Source organism: Triturus cristatus, chromosome 2_1 (assembly GCF_964204655.1).
Source record: "Triturus cristatus chromosome 2_1, aTriCri1.1, whole genome shotgun sequence".
Classification (NCBI taxonomy): domain Eukaryota; kingdom Metazoa; phylum Chordata; class Amphibia; order Caudata; family Salamandridae; genus Triturus; species Triturus cristatus.
The window spans coordinates 32,175,156-32,196,127 of record NC_140581.1 but is presented as its reverse complement, the minus strand read 5'-3'; the positions used below and the strand labels follow the sequence as shown (position 1 = coordinate 32,196,127).

Genomic DNA, 20,972 nt, shown 5'->3' with positions numbered 1-20,972 from the left:
TGCAACGAGGATGATCCTGACTCTACATGTAAAGAAGGCTGCTCATGCAGGTGACGAATGCAATGAGGATGATCCTGACTCTACATGTAAAGAAGGCTGCTCATGCAGGTGAAGAATGCAACGAGGATGAACCTGACTCTACATGTAAAGAAGGCTGCTCATGCAGGTGACGAATGCAAAGAGGATGATCCTAACTCTACATGTAAAGAAGGCTGCTCATGGTGGTGAAGAATGCAACGAGGATGATCCTGGCTCTACATGTAAAGAAGGCTGCTCATGCAGGTGACGAATGCAATGAGGATGATCCTGACTCTACATGTAAAGAAGGCTGCTCATGCAGGTGAAGAATGCAACGAGGATGAACCTGACTCTACATGTAAAGAAGGTTGCTCATGCAGGTGAAGAATGCAACGAGGATGATCCTAACTCTACATGTAAAGAAGGCTGCTCATGCAGGTGAAGAATGCAATGAGGATGATCCTAACTCTACATGTAAAGAAGGCTGCTCATGCAGGTGAAGAATGCAACGAGGATGATCCTAACTCTACATGTAAAGAAGGCTGCTCATGCAGGTGAAGAATGCAACGAGGATGATCCTGACTCTACATGTGAAGAAGGCTGCTCATGCAGGTGAAGAATGCAACGAGGATGATCCTAACTCTACATGTAAAGAAGGCTGCCAATGCAGGTGACAAATGCAACGAGGATGATCCTGACTCTACATGTAAAGAAGGCTGCTCATGCAGGTGAATAATGCAACGAGGATGATCCTAACTCTACATGTAAAGAAGGCTGCCAATGCAGGTGACGAATGCAACGAGGATGATCCTGACTCTACATGTAAAGAAGGCTGCTCATGCAGGTGACGAATGCAACGAGGATGATCCTAACTCTACATGTAAAGAAGGCTGCTCATGCAGGTGAAGAATGCAACGAGGATGATCCTGACTCTACATGTAAAGAAGGCTGCTCATGCAGGTGACGAATGCAACGAGGATGATCCTGACTCTACATGTAAAGAAGGCTGCCAATGCAGGTGACGAATGCAACGAGGATGATCCTGACTCTACATGTAAAGAAGGCTGCTCATGCAGGTGAAGAATGCAACGAGGATGATCCTGACTCTATATGTAAAGAAGGCTGCCAATGCAGGTGACAAATGCAACGAGGATGATCCTGACTCTATATGTAAAGAAGGCTGCCAATGCAGGTGACAAATGCAACGAGGATGATCCTGACTCTATATGTAAAGAAGGCTGCTCATGCAGGTGACGAATGCAAGGAGGATGATCCTGACTCTACACGCAAAGAAGGCTGCTCATGCAGGTGACGAATGCAAAGAGGATGATCCTGACTCTACATGTAAAGAAGGCTGCTCATGCAGGTGACGAATGCAAAGAGGATGATCCTAACTCTACATGTAAAGAAGGCTGCTCATGGTGGTGAAGAATGCAACGAGGATGATCCTAACTCTACATGTAAAGAAGGCTGCTCATGCAGGTGACGAATGCAAAGAGGATGATCCTAACTCTACATGTAAAAAAGGCTGCTCATGGTGGTGAAGAATGCAACGAGGATGAACCTGACTCTACATGTAAAGAAGGCTGCTCATGCAGGTGACAAATGCAACGAGGATGATCCTAACTCTACATGTAAAGAAGGCTGCTCATGGTGGTGAAGAATGCAACGAGGATGATCCTGACTTTATATGTAAAGAAGGCTGCCAATGCAGGTGATGAATGCAATGAGGATGATCCTAACTCTACATGTAAAGAAGGCTGCTCATGCAGGTGACGAATGCAACGAGGATGAACCTGACTCTACATGTAAAGAAGGCTGCCAATGCAGATGAAGAATGCAACAAGGATAATCCTAACTCTACATGTAAAGAAGGCTGCTCATGCAGGTGACAAATGCAACGAGGATGATCCTGACTCTACATGTAAAGAATGCTGCTCATGCAGGTGAAGAATGCAACAAGGATGATCCTGACTCTACATGTAAAGAAGGCTGCTCATGCAGGTGACGAATGCAACGAGGATGATCCTAAATCTACATGTAAAGAAGGCTGCTCATGCAGGTGAAGAATGCAACGAGGATGATCCTAACTCTACATGTAAAGAAGGCTGCTCATGCAGGTGAAGAATGCAACGAGGATGAACCTGACTCTACATGTAAAGAAGGCTGCTCATGCAGGTGAAAAATGCAACGAGGATGATCCTAACTCTACATGTAAAGAAGGCTGCTCATGCAGGTGACGAATGCAAAGAGGATGATCCTAACTCTACATGTAAAGAAGGCTGCTCATGGTGGTGAAGAATGCAACGAGGATGATCCTGACTCTACATGTAAAGAAGGCTGCTCATGCAGGTGAAGAATGCAACGAGGATGAACCTGACTCTACATGTAAAGAAGGCTGCTCATGCAGGTGAAGAATGCAACGAGGATGATCCTGACTCTACATGTAAAGAAGGCTGCTCATGCAGGTGAAGAATGCAACGAGGATGATCCTGACTCTACATGTAAAGAAGGCTGCTCATGCAGGTGAAGAATGCAACGAGGATGATCCTAACTCTACATGTAAAGAAGGCTGCTCATGCAGGTGAAGAATGCAACGAGGACGATCCTGACTCTACATGTAAAGAAGGCTGCTCATGCAGGTGAAGAATGCAACGAGGATGATCCTAACTCTACATGTAAAGAAGGCTGCTCATGCAGGTGACGAATGCAAAGAGGATGATCCTAACTCTACATGTAAAGAAGGCTGCTCATGGTGGTGAAGAATGCAACGAGGATGATCCTGACTCTACATGTAAAGAAGGCTGCTCATGCAGGTGAAGAATGCAACGAGGATGAACCTGACTCTACATGTAAAGAAGGCTGCTCATGCAGGTGAAGAATGCAATGAGGATGATCCTGACTCTACATGTAAAGAAGGCTGCTCATGCAGGTGAAGAATGCAACGAGGATGATCCTGACTCTACATGTAAAGAAGGCTGCTCATGCAGGTGAAGAATGCAACGAGGATGATCCTAACTCTACATGTAAAGAAGGCTGCTCATGCAGGTGAAGAATGCAACGAGGATGATCCTGACTCTACATGTAAAGGAGGCTGCTCATGCAGGTGAAGAATGCAACGAGGATGATCCTGACTCTACATGTAAAGGAGGCTGCACATGGTGGTGAAGAATGCAACGAGGATGATCCTAACTCTACATGTAAAGAAGGGTGCTCATGGTGGTGAAGAATGCAATGAGGATGATCCTGACTCTACATGTAAAGAAGGCTGCTCATGCAGGTGATGAATGCAACGAGGATGATCCTGACTCTACATGTAAAGAAGGCTGCTCATGCAGGTGACGAATGCAACGAGGATGATCCTAACTCTACATGTAAAGAAGGCTGCTCATGCAGGTGACGAATGCAATGAGGATGATCCTGACTCTACATGTAAAGAAGGCTGCTCATGCAGGTGAAGAATGCAACGAGGATGATCCTAACTCTACATGTAAAGAAGGCTGCTCATGCAGGTGAAGAATGCAACGAGGATGATCCTGACTCTACATGTAAAGAAGGCTGCTCATGCAGGTGAAGAATGCAACGAGGATGATCCTAACTCTACATGTAAAGAAGGCTGCCAATGCAGGTGACAAATGCAACGAGGATGATCCTAACTCTACATGTAAAGAAGGCTGCTCATGCAGGTGACGAATGCAATGAGGATGATCCTAACCCTACATGTAAAGAAGGCTGCCAATGCAGGTGATGAATGCAATGAGGATGATCCTAACCCTACATGTAAAGAAGGCTGCTCATGCAGGTGACGAATGCAACGAGGATGATCCTGACTCTATATGTAAAGAAGGCTGCTCACGCAGGTGACGAATGCAACGAGGATGATCCTGAATCTATATGTAAAGAAGGCTGCTCATGCAGGTGAAGAATACAACGAGGATGATCCTGACTCTATATGTAAAGAAGGCTACTCATGCAGGTGACGAATGCAACGAGGATGATCCTGACTCTATATGTAAAGAAGGCTACTCATGCAGGTGACGAATGCAACGAGGATGATCCTGACTCTATATGTAAGGAAGGCTGCTCATGGTGGTGAAGAATGCAACGAGGATGATCCTAACTCTACATGTAAAGAAGGCTGCTCATGGTGGTGAAGAATGCAACGAGGATGATCCTGACTCTACATGTAAAGAAGGCTGCTCATGCAGGTGAAGAATGCAACAAGGATGATCCTAACTCTACATGTAAAGAAGGCTGCCAATGCAGGTGACAAATGCAACGAGGATGATCCTAACTCTACATGTAAAGAAGGCTGCTCATGCAGGTGACGAATGCAATGAGGATGATCCTAACCCTACATGTAAAGAAGGCTACTCATGCAGGTGACGAATGCAACGAGGATGATCCTAACTCTACATGTAAAGAAGGCTGCTCATGCAGGTGAAGAATGCAACGAGGATGATCCTGACTCTACATGTAAAGAAGGCTGCTCATGCAGGTGAAGAATGCAACGAGGATGATCCTGACTCTACATGTAAAGAAGGCTGCTCATGCAGGTGAAGAATGCAACGAGGATGATCCTGACTCTACATGTAAAGAAGGCTGCTCATGCAGGTGAAGAATGCAACGAGGATGATCCTGACTCTACATGTAAAGGAGGCTGCTCATGCAGGTGAAGAATGCAACGAGGATGATCCTGACTCTACATGTAAAGAAGGGTGCTCATGCAGGTGACGAATGCAACCAGGATGATCCTAACTCTACATGTAAAGAAGGCTGCTCATGCAGGTGACGAATGCAACGAGGATGATCCTGACTCTACATGTAAAGAAGGCTGCTCATGCAGGTGAAGAATGCAACGAGGATGATCCTAACTCTACATGTAAAGAAGGCTGCTCATGCAGGTGAAGAATGCAACGAGGATGATCCTAACTCTACATGTAAAGAAGGCTGCCAATGCAGGTGACAAATGCAACGAGGATGATCCTAACTCTACATGTAAAGAAGGCTGCCAATGCAGGTGACAAATGCAACGAGGATGATCCTAACTCTACATGTAAAGAAGGCTGCTCATGCAGGTGACGAATGCAATGAGGATGATCCTAACTCTACATGTAAAGAAGGCTGCTCATGCAGGTGACGAATGCAACGAGGATGATCCTGACTCTATATGTAAAGAAGGCTGCTCACACAGGTGACGAATGCAACGAGGATGATCCTGAATCTATATGTAAAGAAGGCTGCTCATGCAGGTGATGAATGCAACGAGGATGATCCTGACTCTATATGTAAAGAAGGCTACTCATGCAGGTGACGAATGCAACGAGGATGATCCTGACTCTATATGTAAAGAAGGCTACTCATGCAGGTGACGAATGCAACGAGGATGATCCTGACTCTATATGTAAGGAAGGCTGCTCATGCAGGTGACGAATGCAATGAGGATGATCCTGACTCTATATATAAAGAAGGCTGCCCATGCAGGTGACGAATGCAACAAGGATGCTGCTGCCTCCACATGTGAAGATCGCTGCAAGGATTCTGCTGCGTCTACATGGGAAGAACACTGAAAGGGCGCTGCGGCCTGTACATGTGAAGAACACAGCAAGGACGCAGAGGCTCCTGCGACTGAAGAATGCAGCAAGCAAGCTGCTGCCTCTACATGTGAAGAACATTGTGGGATGCAGTGACCCCTGCATTTGAAGAATGCTCCAAGGATGCTTCTGCCTCTACATGTTAAGAACACAGCAATGATGCAGAGGCCCCTGCGACTGAAGAATGCAACAAGTAAGCTGCAGCCTCTTAATGTGAAAAACACTGCCAGGATGCAGTAGCCCCTGCGTTTTAAGAATGCTCAAGGATGTTGCTGCTTCCACATGTGAGGAACACTGCAAAGATACAGCTGCCTCTACATGGAATGAACACTGCAAGGATGCAGTGGCCCCTACATTTGAAGAATGCTCGAAGGATGTGGCTGCCTCTATATGTGAAGAACACTGCAAGGATGCAGAGGCCCCGGCGCCTGAAGAATGCAACAAGGATGCTTCTGCCTATAAATGTGAAGAAAACTGCAAAGATGCAGCGGCCTCAGAGACTGAAGAATGCAACTAGGTCGCTTCGACCTCTGCTTGGAAAGAACACTGCAAGGATGCAGCTGTCTCTATAGGTAAAGAACACTGCAAAGATGCAGTGGACCCAGAGATTGAAGAATGCAACAAGGATGCTGCTGCCCCCCTCAAGTGAAGAACACTGGAAGGACGCAGCTGTCTCTATAGTTAAAGAACACTGCAAAGATGCAGTGGACCCAGAGATTGAAGAATGCAACAAGGATGCTGCTGCCTCTACAGGTGAAGAACACTGGAAGGATGCAGCTGTCTCTATAGGTAAAGAACACTGCACAGATGCAGTGGACCAAGAGATACAAGAATGCAACAATGATGCTGCTGCCTCTACAAGTGAAGAACACTGGAAGGACACAGCTGTCTCTATAGGTAAAGAACACTGCAAAGATGCAGTGGACCCAGAGATTGAAGAATGCAACAAGGATGCTGCTGCCTCTACAGGTGAAGAACACTAGAAGGACTCAGCTGCCTCTATAGGTAAAGAACACTGCAAAGATGCAGTGGACCCAGAGATTGAAGAATGCAACAAGGATGCTGCTGCCTTCCTCAAGTGAAGAACACTGGAAGGACGCAGCTGTCTCTATAGGTAAAGAACACTGCAAAGATGCAGTGGACCCAGAGATTGAAGAATGCAACAAGGATGCTGCTGCCTCTACAAGTGAAGAACATTGGAAGGACGCAGCTGTCTCTATAGGTAAAGAACACTGCAAAGATGCAGTGGGACCAGAGATTAAAGAATGCAACAAGGATGCTGCTGCCTCTACAAGTGAAGAACATTGGAAGGACGCAGCTGTCTCTATAGGTAAAGAACACTGCAAAGATGCAGTGGAACCAGGGATTAAAGAATGCAACAAGGATGCTGCTGCCTCTACAAGTGAAGAACACTGTAAGGACGCAGCTGTCTCTATAGGTAAAGAACACTGCAAAGATGCAGTGGACCCAGAGATTGAAGAATGCAACAAGGATGCTGCTGCCTCTACAGGTGAAGAACACTGGAAGGACGCAGCTGTCTCTATAGGTAAAGAACACTGCAAAGATGCAGTGGACCCAGAGATTGAAGAATGCAACAAGGATGCTGCTGTCTCTACAAGTGAAGAACACTGGAAGGACGCAGCTGTCTCTATAGGTAAAGAACACTGCAAAGATGCAGTGGAGCCAGAGATTGAAGAATGCAACAAGGATGCTGCTGCCTCTGCAAGTGAAGAATACTGGAAGGACGTAGCTGTCTCTATAGGTAAAGAACACTGCAAAGATGCAGTGGACCCAGAGATTGAAGAATGCAACAAGGATGCTGCTGCCTCTACAAGTGAAGAACACTGGAAGGACGCAGCTGTCTCTATAGGTAAAGAACACTTCAAAGATGCAGTGGACCCAGAGATTAAAGAATGCAACAAGGATGCTGCTGCCCCCCTCAAGTGAAGAACACTGGAAGGACGCAGCTGTCTCTATAGGTAAAGAACACAGCAAAGATGCAGTGGACCCAGAGATTGAAGAATGCAACAAGGATGCTGCTGCCTCTACAAGTGAAGAACACTGGAAGGACGCAGCTGTCTCTATAGGTAAAGAACACTGCAAAGATGCAGTGGAGCCAGAGATTGAAGAATGCAACAAGGATGCTGCTGCCTCTGCAAGTGAAGAACACTGGAAGGACGCAGCTGTCTCTATAGGTAAAGAACACTGCAAAGATGCAGTGGACCCAGAGATTGAAGAATGCAACAAGGATGCTGCTGTCTCTACAAGTGAAGAACACTGGAAGGACGCAGCTGTCTCTATAGGTAAAGAACACTGAAAAGATGCAGTGGACCCAGAGATTAAAGAATGCAACAAGGATGCTGCTGCCTCTACAAGTGAAGAACACTGGAAGGACGCAGCTGTCTCTATAGGTAAAGAACACTGCAAAGATGCAGTGGACCCTGAGATTGAAGAATGCAACAAGGATGCTGCTGCCTCTACAAGTGAAGAACACTGGAAGGACGCAGCTGTCTCTATAGGTAAAGAACACTGCAAAGATGCAGTGGAGCCAGAGATTGAAGAATGCAACAAGGATGCTGCTGCCTCTACAAGTGAAGAACATTGGAAGGACGCAGCTGTCTCTATAGGTAAAGAACACTGCAAAGATGCAGTGGAACCAGAGATTAAAGAATGCAACAAGGATGCTGCTGCCTCTGCAAGTGAAGAACACTGGAAGGATGCAGCTGTCTCTATAGGTAAAGAACACTGCAAAGATGCAGTGGACCCAGAGATTGAAGAATGCAACTAGGATGCTGCTGCCTCTACAAGTGAAGAACACTGGAAGGACGCAGCTGTCTCTATAGGTAAAGAACACTGCAAAGATGCAGTGGACCCAGAGATTGAAGAATGCAACAAGGATGCTGCTGCCTCTACAGGTGAAGAACACTGGAAGGACGCAGCTGTCTCTATAGGTAAAGAACACTGCAAAGATGCAGTGGACCCAGAGATTGAAGAATGCAACAAGGATGCCGCAGCCTCTACAGGTGAAGAAAACTGGAAGGACGCAGCTGTCTCTATAGGTAAAGAACACTGCAAAGATGCAGTGGAACCAGGGATTAAAGAATGCAACAAGGATGCTGCTGCCTCTACAAGTGAAGAACACTGTAAGGACGCAGCTGTCTCTATAGGTAAAGAACACTGCAAAGATGCAGTGGACCCAGAGATTGAAGAATGCAACAAGGATGCTGCTGCCTCTACAGGTGAAGAACACTGGAAGGACGCAGCTGTCTCTATAGGTAAAGAACACTGCAAAGATGCAGTGGACCCAGAGATTGAAGAATGCAACAAGGATGCTGCTGTCTCTACAAGTGAAGAACACTGGAAGGACGCAGCTGTCTCTATAGGTAAAGAACACTGCAAAGATGCAGTGGAGCCAGAGATTGAAGAATGCAACAAGGATGCTGCTGCCTCTGCAAGTGAAGAATACTGGAAGGACGTAGCTGTCTCTATAGGTAAAGAACACTGCAAAGATGCAGTGGACCCAGAGATTGAAGAATGCAACAAGGATGCTGCTGCCTCTACAAGTGAAGAACACTGGAAGGACGCAGCTGTCTCTATAGGTAAAGAACACTTCAAAGATGCAGTGGACCCAGAGATTAAAGAATGCAACAAGGATGCTGCTGCCCCCCTCAAGTGAAGAACACTGGAAGGACGCAGCTGTCTCTATAGGTAAAGAACACAGCAAAGATGCAGTGGACCCAGAGATTGAAGAATGCAACAAGGATGCTGCTGCCTCTACAAGTGAAGAACACTGGAAGGACGCAGCTGTCTCTATAGGTAAAGAACACTGCAAAGATGCAGTGGAGCCAGAGATTGAAGAATGCAACAAGGATGCTGCTGCCTCTGCAAGTGAAGAACACTGGAAGGATGCAGCTGTCTCTATAGGTAAAGAACACTGCAAAGATGCAGTGGACCCAGAGATTGAAGAATGCAACAAGGATGCTGCTGTCTCTACAAGTGAAGAACACTGGAAGGACGCAGCTGTCTCTATAGGTAAAGAACACTGAAAAGATGCAGTGGACCCAGAGATTAAAGAATGCAACAAGGATGCTGCTGCCTCTACAAGTGAAGAACACTGGAAGGACGCAGCTGTCTCTATAGGTAAAGAACACTGCAAAGATGCAGTGGACCCTGAGATTGAAGAATGCAACAAGGATGCTGCTGCCTCTACAAGTGAAGAACACTGGAAGGACGCAGCTGTCTCTATAGGTAAAGAACACTGCAAAGATGCAGTGGAGCCAGAGATTGAAGAATGCAACAAGGATGCTGCTGCCTCTACAAGTGAAGAACATTGGAAGGACGCAGCTGTCTCTATAGGTAAAGAACACTGCAAAGATGCAGTGGAACCAGAGATTAAAGAATGCAACAAGGATGCTGCTGCCTCTGCAAGTGAAGAACATTGGAAGGATGCAGCTGTCTCTATAGGTAAAGAACACTGCAAAGATGCAGTGGATCCAGAGATTGAAGAATGCAACTAGGATGCTGCTGCCTCTACAAGTGAAGAACACTGGAAGGACACAGCTGTCTCTATAGGTAAAGAACACTGCAAAGATGCAGTGGACCCAGAGATTGAAGAATGCAACAAGGATGCTGCTGCCTCTACAGGTGAAGAACACTGGAAGGACGCAGCTGTCTCTATAGGTAAAGAACACTGCAAAGATGCAGTGGACCCAGAGATTGAAGAATGCAACAAGGATGCCGCAGCCTCTACAGGTGAAGAAAACTGGAAGGACGCAGCTGTCTCTATAGGTAAAGAACACTGCAAAGATGCAGTGGACCCAGAGATTAAAGAATGTAACAAGGATGCTGCTGCCCCCTTCAAGTGAAGAACACTGGAAGGACGCAGCTGTCTCTATAGGTTAAGAACACTGCAAAGATGCAGTGGACCCAGAGATTGAAGAATGCAACAAGGATGCTGCTGCCTCTACAAGTGAAGAACACTGGAAGGACGCAGCTGTCTCTATAGGTAAAGAACACTGCACAGATGCAGTGGACCAAGAGATACAAGAATGCAACAAGGATGCTGCTGCCTCTACAAGTGAAGAACACTGGAAGGACACAGCTGTCTCTATAGGTAAAGAACACTGCAAAGATGCAGTGGACCCAGAGATTGAAGAATGCAACAAGGATGCTGCTGCCTCTACAGGTGAAGAACACTGGAAGGACGCAGCTGTCTCTATAGGTAAAGAACACTGCAAAGATGCAGTGGACCCAGAGATTGAAGAATGCAACAAGGATGCTGCTGCCTCTACAGGTGAAGAACACTGGAAGGACGCAGCTGTCTCTATAGGTAAAGAACACTGCAAAGATGCAGTGGACCCAGAGATTGAAGAATGCAACAAGGATGCTGCTGCCTCTACAAGTGAAGAACACTGGAAGGACGCAGCTGTCTCTATAGGTAAAGAACACTGCAAAGATGCAGTGGACCCAGAGATTGAAGAATGCAACAAGGATGCTGCTGCCTCTACAGGTGAAGAACACTGGAAGGACGCAGCTGTCTCTATAGGTAAAGAACACTGCAAAGATGCAGTGGGCCCAGAGATTGAAGAATGCAACAAGGATGCTGCTGCCTCTACATGTGAACAACACTGGAAGGACGCAGCTGTCTCTATAGGTAAAGAACACTGCAAAGATGCAGTGGACCCAGGGATTGAAGAATGCAACAAGGATGCTGCTGCCTCTGCAAGTGAAGAACACTGGAAGGACGCAGCTGTCTCTATAGGTAAAGAACACTGAAAAGATGCAGTGGACCCAGGGATTGAAGAATGCAACAAGGATGCTGCTGCCTCGACAAATGAAGAAACTGGAAGGACGTAGCCGTCTCTATAGTTAAAGAACACTGCAAAGATGCAGTGGAACCAGAGATTAAAGAATGCAACAAGCATGCTGCTGCCTCTACAAGTGAAGAACACTGGAAGGAGCAGCTGTTTCTATAGGTAAAGAACACTGAAAAGATGCAGTGGACCCTGAGATTGAAGAATGCAACAAGGATGCTGCTGCCTCTACATGTGAAGAATGCTGTGCTACAGAGATGTCAACACCTTTGTATGTGAAAAATGCTGCACGGATGCCACTGCCTTTACATGTTATGAATGCTACAACAAAGGCTGTCTCTATGTGTAAAGAACTTTTCAAATATGCCACAGCCCTTGTATGAGATGAATGCCGCAAGGAAGGTACTGTTCCTGTAGGCTGAAAATGCTGCAAGGATACTGATGTTTCTGCAGTGAAGACTGCGGCAAGGATAATCCTAACTCTACTTGTAAAAATAACCTACCATTGCAGGTGAAGAATGCAACAAGGATGCTGCTACCTCCACATGTGAAGATCGCCTCAAGGATGCAGTGTCCCCTGAGACTGAAAAATGCAAAAAGGATGCTTATGTCTGTACATGAGAAGAACACTACAAGTATGCAGTGGTCCCTGCATATGAAGAATGTTCCAAGGATTCTGCTGCCTCTACATGTGAAGAGCACTGCAAATATGCAGTGGCTTTAGACATTGAAGAATGAAAGAAGGATGCTTCTGCCTCTACATGGAAAGAACACTGCAAGGATGCTGCTGCCTCTACATGTGAAGAACACTACAAATGTGCAGGGGCCTCCACATTTGAAGAATGCTGCAAGGATGCTGCTGCCTCTACATGTGAAGAACACTGCAATGATGCTGTGGCCCCTGCATTCGAAAAATGCTCCAAGTATGCTGCTGTCTGTACATGTGAAGAGCACTGCAAGAATGCAGTGCCCCTGCATTTGAAGAATGCCGCAAGGATCTGCTGCCTCTCCATGTGACGAACACTGCAAGGATAAAGTGTCCCCTGCATTCAAGGAATGTCTCAAGGATGCTGCTGCCTGCGCATGTGAAGAACTCTGCAAGGATGCAGTGACCCCTGCACGTGAAGGATGCTCCAAAGATGCTGCTGCCTGAGCATGTGAAGAACACTGCAAAGATCCAGTGTCCCCTGCATGTGAAGGATGCTCCAATGATGCTGCTGCCTAAACATGCGAAGAGCACTGCAAAGATGCAGTGCCCCCTGCATGTGAAGGATGCTCCAATGAGGCTGCTGCCTCTATATGTGTAGAAAACTGGAAGGAAGCAATGGTCCTTGCATTTAAAGAATGCTCCAAGGCTCCAAAGATGCTGCTGCCTGAGCATGGGAAGAACACTGCAAAGATGCAGTGTCCCCTGCATGTGAAGGATGCTCCAATGATGCTACTGCCTCTATATGTGTAGAACACTGGAAGGACGCAATGGTCCTTGCATTTAAAGAATGCTCCAAGGCTCCAAAGATGCTGCTGCCTGAGCATGTGAAGAACACTGCAAAGATGCAGTGTCCCCTGCATGTGAAGGATGCTCCAATGATGCTACTGCCTCTATATGTGTAGAACACTGGAAGGACGCAATGGTCCTTGCATTTAAAGAATCCGCCAAGGCTCCAAAGATGCTGCTGCCTGAGCATGTGAAGAACACTGCAAAGATGCAGTGTCCCCTGCATGTGAAGGATGCTCCAATGATGCTGCTACCTGTGCATGTGAAGAGCACTGCAAAGATGCAGTGTCCCCTGCATTTGAGGGATGCTCCAATGATGCTGCTGCCTCTACACGTGTAGAACACTGGAAGGAAGCAATGGCCCTTGCATTCAAAGGATGTATGTCGTTACAACGCACACTTTTACAACGCATGCACTTACAACGCATTTTTTACAACGCACAATCCATTACAACGCATGACATTACAACGCAGGACACTACAACGCATTTTTAAAAACTACCTTTACAACGCATTTCCATTACAACGCATACTACCTTTACAACGCATACCATTACAACGCATAATATTAAATTGCATTTAAGGTAAGTATTAGATAGTATAGGGGTAAAAATTACTATTCTAACTCCAGGGGGTGCAACAGTAGGGTAAGTGTTGGATAGTATAGGGTTAAAAATTACTATTCTAACTCCAGGGGGTGCAACAGTAGGGTAAATGTTGGATAGTATAGGGGTAAAAATTACTATTCTAACTCCAAGGGGTGCAACAGTAGGGTAAGTGTTGGATAGTATAGGGGTAAAAATTACTATTCTAACTCCAGGGGGTGCAACAGTAGGGTAAGTGTTGGATAGTATAGGGGTAAAAATTACTATTCTAACTCCAGGGGGTGCAACAGTAGGGTAAGTGTTGGATAGTATAGGGGTAAAAATTACTATTCTAACTCCAGGGGGTGCAACAGTAGGGTAAGTGTTGGATAGTATAGGGGTAAAAATTACTATTCTAACTCCAGGGGGTGCAACAGTAGGGTAAGTGTTGGATAGTATAGGGGTAAAAATTACTATTCTAACTCCAGGGGGTGCAACAGTAGGGTAAGTGTTGGATAGTATAGGGGTAAAAAATACTATTCTAACTCCAGGGGGTGCAATAGTAGGGTAAGTGTTGGATAGTATAGGGGTAAAAATTACTATATTATGCGTTGTAATGGTATGCGTTGTAATGGTAGTATGCGTTGTAATGGAATGCGTTGTAAAGGTAGTTTTTAAAAATGCGTTGTAGTGTCATGCGTTGTAATGTCATGCGTTGTAATGGATTGTGCGTTGTAAAAAATGCGTTCTAAGTGTAGTGCGTTGTAAAAGTTGCGTTGTAAAGGTTGTTCCCCGCATTTAAAGAATGCTCCAAGGCTCCAAAGATGCCGCTGCCTGAGCATGTGAAGAACACTGCAAAGATGCAGTGTCCCCTGCATGTGAAGGATGCTCCAAAGATGCTGCTGCCTGAGCATGTGAAGAGCACTGCAAAGATGCAGTGTCCCCTGCATGTGAAGGATGCTCCAATGATGCTGCTACCTGAGCATGTGAAGAGCACTGCAAAGATGCAGTGTCCCCTGCATTTGAGGGATGCTCCAATGATGCTGCTGCCTCTATATGTGTAGAACACTGGAAGGATGCAGTGGTCCTTTTATTGAAAGAATGCTCCAAGGATGCAGCTGCCTTTACATCTGAAGAATACTGCAAGGATGCAGCTACCTCTACATGTGCAGGCCATCATATAGTGAGAATATTTGTAAAACGACCCCCACAACCCTCACCATGCCCACCAGCAGTAACAATAGGGCCACGTGCCTCTCAGGTGAGTAGATACAATGAAAAGATCCTTTAATGTGGTGCACCTAGAAGTCCTAGATCCTTCTGAGGCGTGGTGGCATCAAACAAGCTCACCACGATGGGGAGTGAAGTCTATATCTGACAGCGGCTGCAACGTGCAGCAAGAGCATGAGAGTGAGCTTACCCTCTCTTTGAGGATCCCCACATCTTTAAAAGTGCATGAAAAACAAGAAAAACAACAACTTCCGTTAGTCATTAAAGCCATACTCATATTCATCAAGGTCAGAGCTTCTTTCAAGTCAAGTCTCAGAATCCCAGCAGTTATTTGACTTTTGTCAAATGTGATTTGAAAACACAGGAAGAGGATCAAACCAGTACGAAGAGGCCATAATAACCTAAAAACATCCACCGTCTTATACCCGCCTAATGCTCCAATGCCAGACATCCAATCTCAGTGGCGTGTCACGGGCCAGTGGGATGACACCCTGGAACACTCCTGCATGCACTTGTTTGGGTTGATTCATACCTCTTGGCGGTGAAACGTGCCAGATGTTTCTTCGACACTGCCCACACGACTAAGAAGGGGGGAACAACCATAAAACTCAGCATGTATGACCATGAAATACCATCATCAGCTTTCACCGGCTCCAAGGAACTAGAAAAGAGGTATCACCAAAACAAGCAAAACCTTTGTGGCCTCCCAGAGTGAGAGGCGCTTGAGGGCAGCAGGGAATGCCAGGAAGTGTTTAGTCACACAATCTGAAATTAATATTCTGAAGTGAGATCACTGCATTTCCGAAGCCAGGGCTAAACCAACTTACATAAAGGAAAATTATTTCTACCTCCTTCATCAACAGTTGGTTCAGATGAGAAACCTCATGCCTGATTTCCAATTGGTCACATGGACTTTGCAAATGAGAGTGTTCTAGCAAAGCTAATCAAATCATCCAGCACTGCTGAAGGAACAAAGAGACACGCTCTCCTTGGTAGAAACCATCCAAGAAACATGGATGAGACGAAAATTGCCCTACATTTTCAGACAACAGTAGTAAAAATGTGTAAGGGGGCCTACAAGTCCCAGCATTTGTGGGCAGATATAAAGAAAATACGGCTGAATGTGACTGAAGGTGAACTCCTTGGCTTTGGTTCACTTGATAACAGGGATGAAATTGTGAAAATGTACGCACCCTTCTATCTGGAATTCAGAATGACAAATAGACCGGGTTGAGAAAGTGTACATCTAAAGTGCCCTACATTTCTAAAATTAAAAGAAAGGATTAACTAAATCATAGCCTCTCCTTCTGTATCTGTCAGCATCCACTCCAAATCTGGTAACAGTTGTGTGTGCACTAATCAAACATTAGTTCAACACTCATCAATGCAGACCAGGGTCATATCAGATTTTCTGGATAACCACTATGTATATGATGCCCCTTTAGGTGGATGCAAATTTATCTCACGTGGAGGTCCTAGAAAGGTGTCATGGCTTTGATTATTGGAGATAAAAGATGGAAAATATGCCTGGATGTCTAACCTCTGTAAAATCCTAAACTATATATATGTGGGCGTGTGTGCATGTGTGTGTGTGTGTGTATATGTAAATATATATTCACGGAAAAAAACACAGGTTACAGAAACATTATAGTTAGGTTGACATTTCACATGTACAAAACCTATGAAATTCCGCCATTATAGTTAGCTGAGCTCACTACAACATTCGCCCCCGCAATAGACTGCTGATAATGTCACATATTACATCCCTGATGACATGGTCAGCGACATCCCTGATGACATCTCAAATGACATGTTGAAATCTTGCCCCGGGGAGGTGGTGGTCCCTTGGCAGCGGGGGGGCACGTGGTCCCCCTGTATTTTAATGTATTAGCCCCGGGGAGGACGCGAACCCCAGGGCTGCGGGGGCCTGTGCAACGACACGAGCCCAAATTCAACACAGCGTGGGAGACCGCGCTTGTTATTTTTATTTTTTAAGGTGGGATCCACCATGATTCCCTCTGAATTTTTATTTAAAAAATGCTTTGTTTTGGCCCTGTGGGTCCTTTTGGGACCCCCTGAGCATGCCTTTGGGGTCAGGGTATTAATACCCTGCCACTTTTTCTTGTTTTTTCTCAATTTTTCTTGTGACTCGGTTCAATCGATTCACAAGATGGCTGTCAACACATCCTGGTTTGAAGTGTTTGCAGTCAATAAGATCTGAGACAAGAGATTGGAAGGGTTCGCGGATCCACCGCGGCCACAGTTGTATATCGGAGAAATCTTTATATTTCTCAGGAACTACTGAACAGATTTACACCATTTAACAGAAAGAGTGTTTTCTGAAATAAGAGCTGCCTTTTTGCCAAATTTGGTGAAATTCCGTTCAGCATTTTGAGTTGTAGCCGTGTCTAAAGTTTCCTATGGAAATTATCATGGAGAAAAACCATTTTGGGACTCCCCCTTTTTCTCAGTCCCTGCTTGACGAATCACCCCAAAACTTTCCACACAGCAGCTGAACCGACCACCCATTCGTTTTTGAAAATTTCATGAAGATTTGTCAAACGACACCAAAGATATTGGTAAAAGAAATAACGATTTCCCTATAGAAACTATAACTACCTAGTGGTGACCGGCAGTAGGTAATATAGGTATATTATATATATATATATATATAGAGAGAGAGAGAGAGAGAGAGAGAGAGAGAGAGAGAGAGAGAGAGAGAGAGAGAGAGAGAGAGAGAGAGAGAGAGAGAGAGAGAGAGAGAGAGCGAGAGAGTGAGAGAGAAAGAGAAAGAGAGAGAGAGAGAGAGAGAGAGAGAAAGAGAGAGAGAGAGAGGGAGAAACAGCTATAGACACCAATATATAACAACCACAGACACAGATATAGATGCTTTTCTGTACACTGATAAACATTTAGCAACTGCCTCCTATAGCTTTTTGCTCAGCCTCGCTGGTCCTGAATGTTGTAAAAGACTGAGGGACGTAGTTTTCCAGGTTTAACCTCAGTCATATGCCTTTGATTGTTACCTTCCTTGTCCTGTGGGTGGCAGTCTTCCTCTGCTCATTGCAGTAATTCGTGTAGGTGAGAGTTTATTTTTGACATTTCGAAGATTTCTTGCGTGTCTCTCGCTGCGAAATGGTGGTAACCTCGAGGCCCTAGACGTGGAAATTACCAATGAACTCAACTGAAATGGGACAGCATACCTACATATCCTTCAACTTCCATTATTGGCAACATATTGGTGTCAGTTGAGGGTAAAAACGGAAACATTTTAATTGCAAATTTGTTTTTACACCTGAGTCCAAATGTTTTGTGGGTGGTTGCAGAGGTCATCTACTTCACTGTGACATTAATCAGTGGAATGCATGTTTCTGCAAGCTGTGAAATAGTGACATGATTATTTTCTTATCCAATTTTATCTTTAGCAAATAACTATCTAACAAATATTATTTGTGAGAAAAAATCCCATTAAATGCTATTAAGCAGTAAGATAAATAAAAACTCAAAAGGGAAATCCACTTATACTACAAAAAGAATTGGCAAAGCCAATAGGCCTAGCCCTTATTCCTAACTCTTAGCAAACAGACAATGGGCCTTATTAACAAAAGTTTTTTTTGTTGTACATATATATTTAGGGGCAGATTTACAAGCCCCTTGCGCCTCATTTACGCCGCCGTTGCGTCACTTTTCTGACGCAGCGGCGGCGCACAGCATGCGCCATGGTGCGGGGTACTTACAACGTGATGCATCTGGGAGATGCGTCACGTTGTAAAGGCCTGCGTCACATGTAGCCGTTCCTGCGCAGGGGGGGCGTTCCGGCGCAGGAACGCCTCCTAAAAGTGGCTGGGTGAAATCTACAAGATTTCACCTAGTCACTTTTAGGCCCATGCTGCGTCAAAACCCTTCGCCTGCCTGAAGCAGGCGTAGGGATTGACACAGCATTAACGAGATAGGGCCCCCAGAGCATTGCTGGAGCTGCGTCGCGCTTGCGACGCAACTCCAGCAATGCGCCACTATTACGGCACAGATGCGTCACGCATCTGTGCCGTTTTTCTCCCATGGTGTGCCGCATTGTAAATGTGGCACATCGATGGTGGCGGAGCTGTGGCGCACAATAACTGGTGCATCCCTGCCGATATGCAGGGATGCGCCAGTTTTTGTAAATATGCCCCGTAGAGCCTAAATACCTACTTTTTGCCAGTAATTCACAAAAGAGTTCCTAGCCAGTGTAAGCCACAGCAAGAGGTGGGAAGTGGGTGTTCCAATTTGTGGTTTGCTTAGGAAGTTTGAGTATCACACCAATAAACATGCACGTTTGAGGGCACTCCCAAACTCCAACATGACCTCTTTCAACCCTGGAAATGGTAAGAACTTTACTCCAGCCAAAGGTTTAATAACTCCCATTGCTGGAAGGAAAGGAAGGAAAGGAGAAGGAATCACACCCAGATTTGCTTCAGGTGTAGAGGAGGAACTTTCTCTCTGGGGGAAATGTTTATCATCAGAAAAAAAAGAACCTTTGCACAGAAGACTTCACCCTGTGGGAGATGTCACAAGACATTCTAAGTATTATACCTGAGAACATATGTCTGATGCAGCATTCCAAGCATACTAGAAGGAAAGCTTGTGAATAGAAAATAAATTTTAAAAATAAGTTGTGTCCCTCTCACACATATGCCAATGTTCTTTGTCCTCTTATGCACACATAAAAAAGCTCTCAAACACAGTGTGCTCTTACACAAACAAGGACATGGCGCTGATGCTGGTTACAGCGGTGAGGATGTTGGCAAAAATAGCGGTGATATTGTTATTAATATTGATAAATGTGATGTTGATGTATACCATGATCGATGTACGTATAATAGAGAACTCTCATCTAAGTTGTTGAATTCAGCCGATCTCACCTCCCCCTCAACCCCGAGTCAGAAATACGTGGTCAGGCAGGCGTTGCAACCTAGGCCTGAAGCAACTGATTGACTGATCATAGGTGGGGAAACATGTAGCCCTTAGACAAGTGCGCCAACCCAGGAAAACCCAGATCCATCCCACAGATAGGCAGCAACACCACAATGGTCACAAGAGATTGGCTCCAATAAAACATGTTTGCCCGTTTTGCGTGTTCCCAAAAACACCATAAAGTCAGATGCCACACTTAGGGGCCAATTACGATGGCGGAAGGACCGCCAGCCATGCGGGGGCGGTCCTTCTGCCATCGGACCGCGATTTTCCCCCCACCAAATTAGGATGGCCGGGGTAATCCCACAGTGACCGTGGCGGTTGCAAAGACCGTCCGCCTCGGAACCGCCACAGGCAATCGATCCGATTGCCTGGCGGATGGTCTACATTGTGCAAAATGGTGGCGGTGCCTAGCAGGCACCGTCTGCCAAACTACAATGCGGGCTTCAGCCAGCCTTTCCGTGGCGGATAAACTGGCATTGAAAGGCTGGCGGAGATTGGTTGTGGGGGCCCCGTTGCAGGCCCCCCTTGTGTTGGGGGGAGGTGTGGGTGCATTGGGGGGTACCCATGGTCCCCTCCTACATTTCAGTGCACCAAGTGGCAGGCACCATGTGGTGCCTGCCACATAGTGCAGTGAAATGCACAACATGCACTTTTTAACATCGCGGCAGGTGCTGCTGTCAGCAGCACCCACCGCAATGTTAAAATACAGTATTGCGGACGGTCCCGGTCACCATCACGATGGCGGACAGGCCTCGTAATTGGCCTCAAAGTTAGGAACACGCAGCCCATCAGAACACAGCATGCACACTACACGCAGTGATCATGAGCTCCCCTTGTCGGACACCTGGATACGTACCCATTGGCCCGACATTGTGTTCGCACAAGGTCGAGACCCACCTGTGTTTCTTATCAAATATCCAGATTTATGGCCCGATGACTAGGCGGCCCAGATTTTAGTGTCCAAATGAATGTACAAATCGTTTTATGATGCTTCATGTAATGTATAAAATGACGGCTGAAACCAATGTGCTTTCAGACAGTCTTCAGACCCCGTCTCTGTTGCCTGATCTCCTGGCCACGGCGTTTAATGAAACCAACTGTCCCTGTTTTGCCAAAAGCCTCCTGTCTTATTTTTTCATGGTAAATTCACATTTGAGCAACATTGTCAAGGGCAATAGTGGCATTGATGATGGGAGTAGTGATGATAGGGGTTGTATCTTGCACCCCAAAAGACACCTCAATAGCACACCCAGATAGCAAGAACATACCCAATTACATTGTA

At 45.9% G+C, this 20,972-nt stretch overlaps 1 protein-coding gene across 7 annotated transcripts in view; it reads right to left on the bottom strand.

The window, feature by feature from the left end:
• Positions 1 to 20,972, bottom strand: part of LOC146863653 (putative E3 ubiquitin-protein ligase HERC1) — a 1,482,062-nt gene that overhangs the window by 558,808 nt on the left and 902,282 nt on the right. For 5 of the 7 annotated variants that reach the window (XM_085627737.1, XM_085627739.1, XM_085627735.1 and 2 more), the window contains one exon: positions 17,761 to 17,889. The exons of the other annotated variants lie outside the window; for them this stretch is intronic. In XM_085627737.1, the coding sequence (XP_085483863.1) occupies positions 17,761 to 17,889 (129 nt within the window). The remainder of the gene's footprint in view (positions 1 to 17,760; positions 17,890 to 20,972) is intronic. 7 annotated transcript variants of the gene reach the window in all.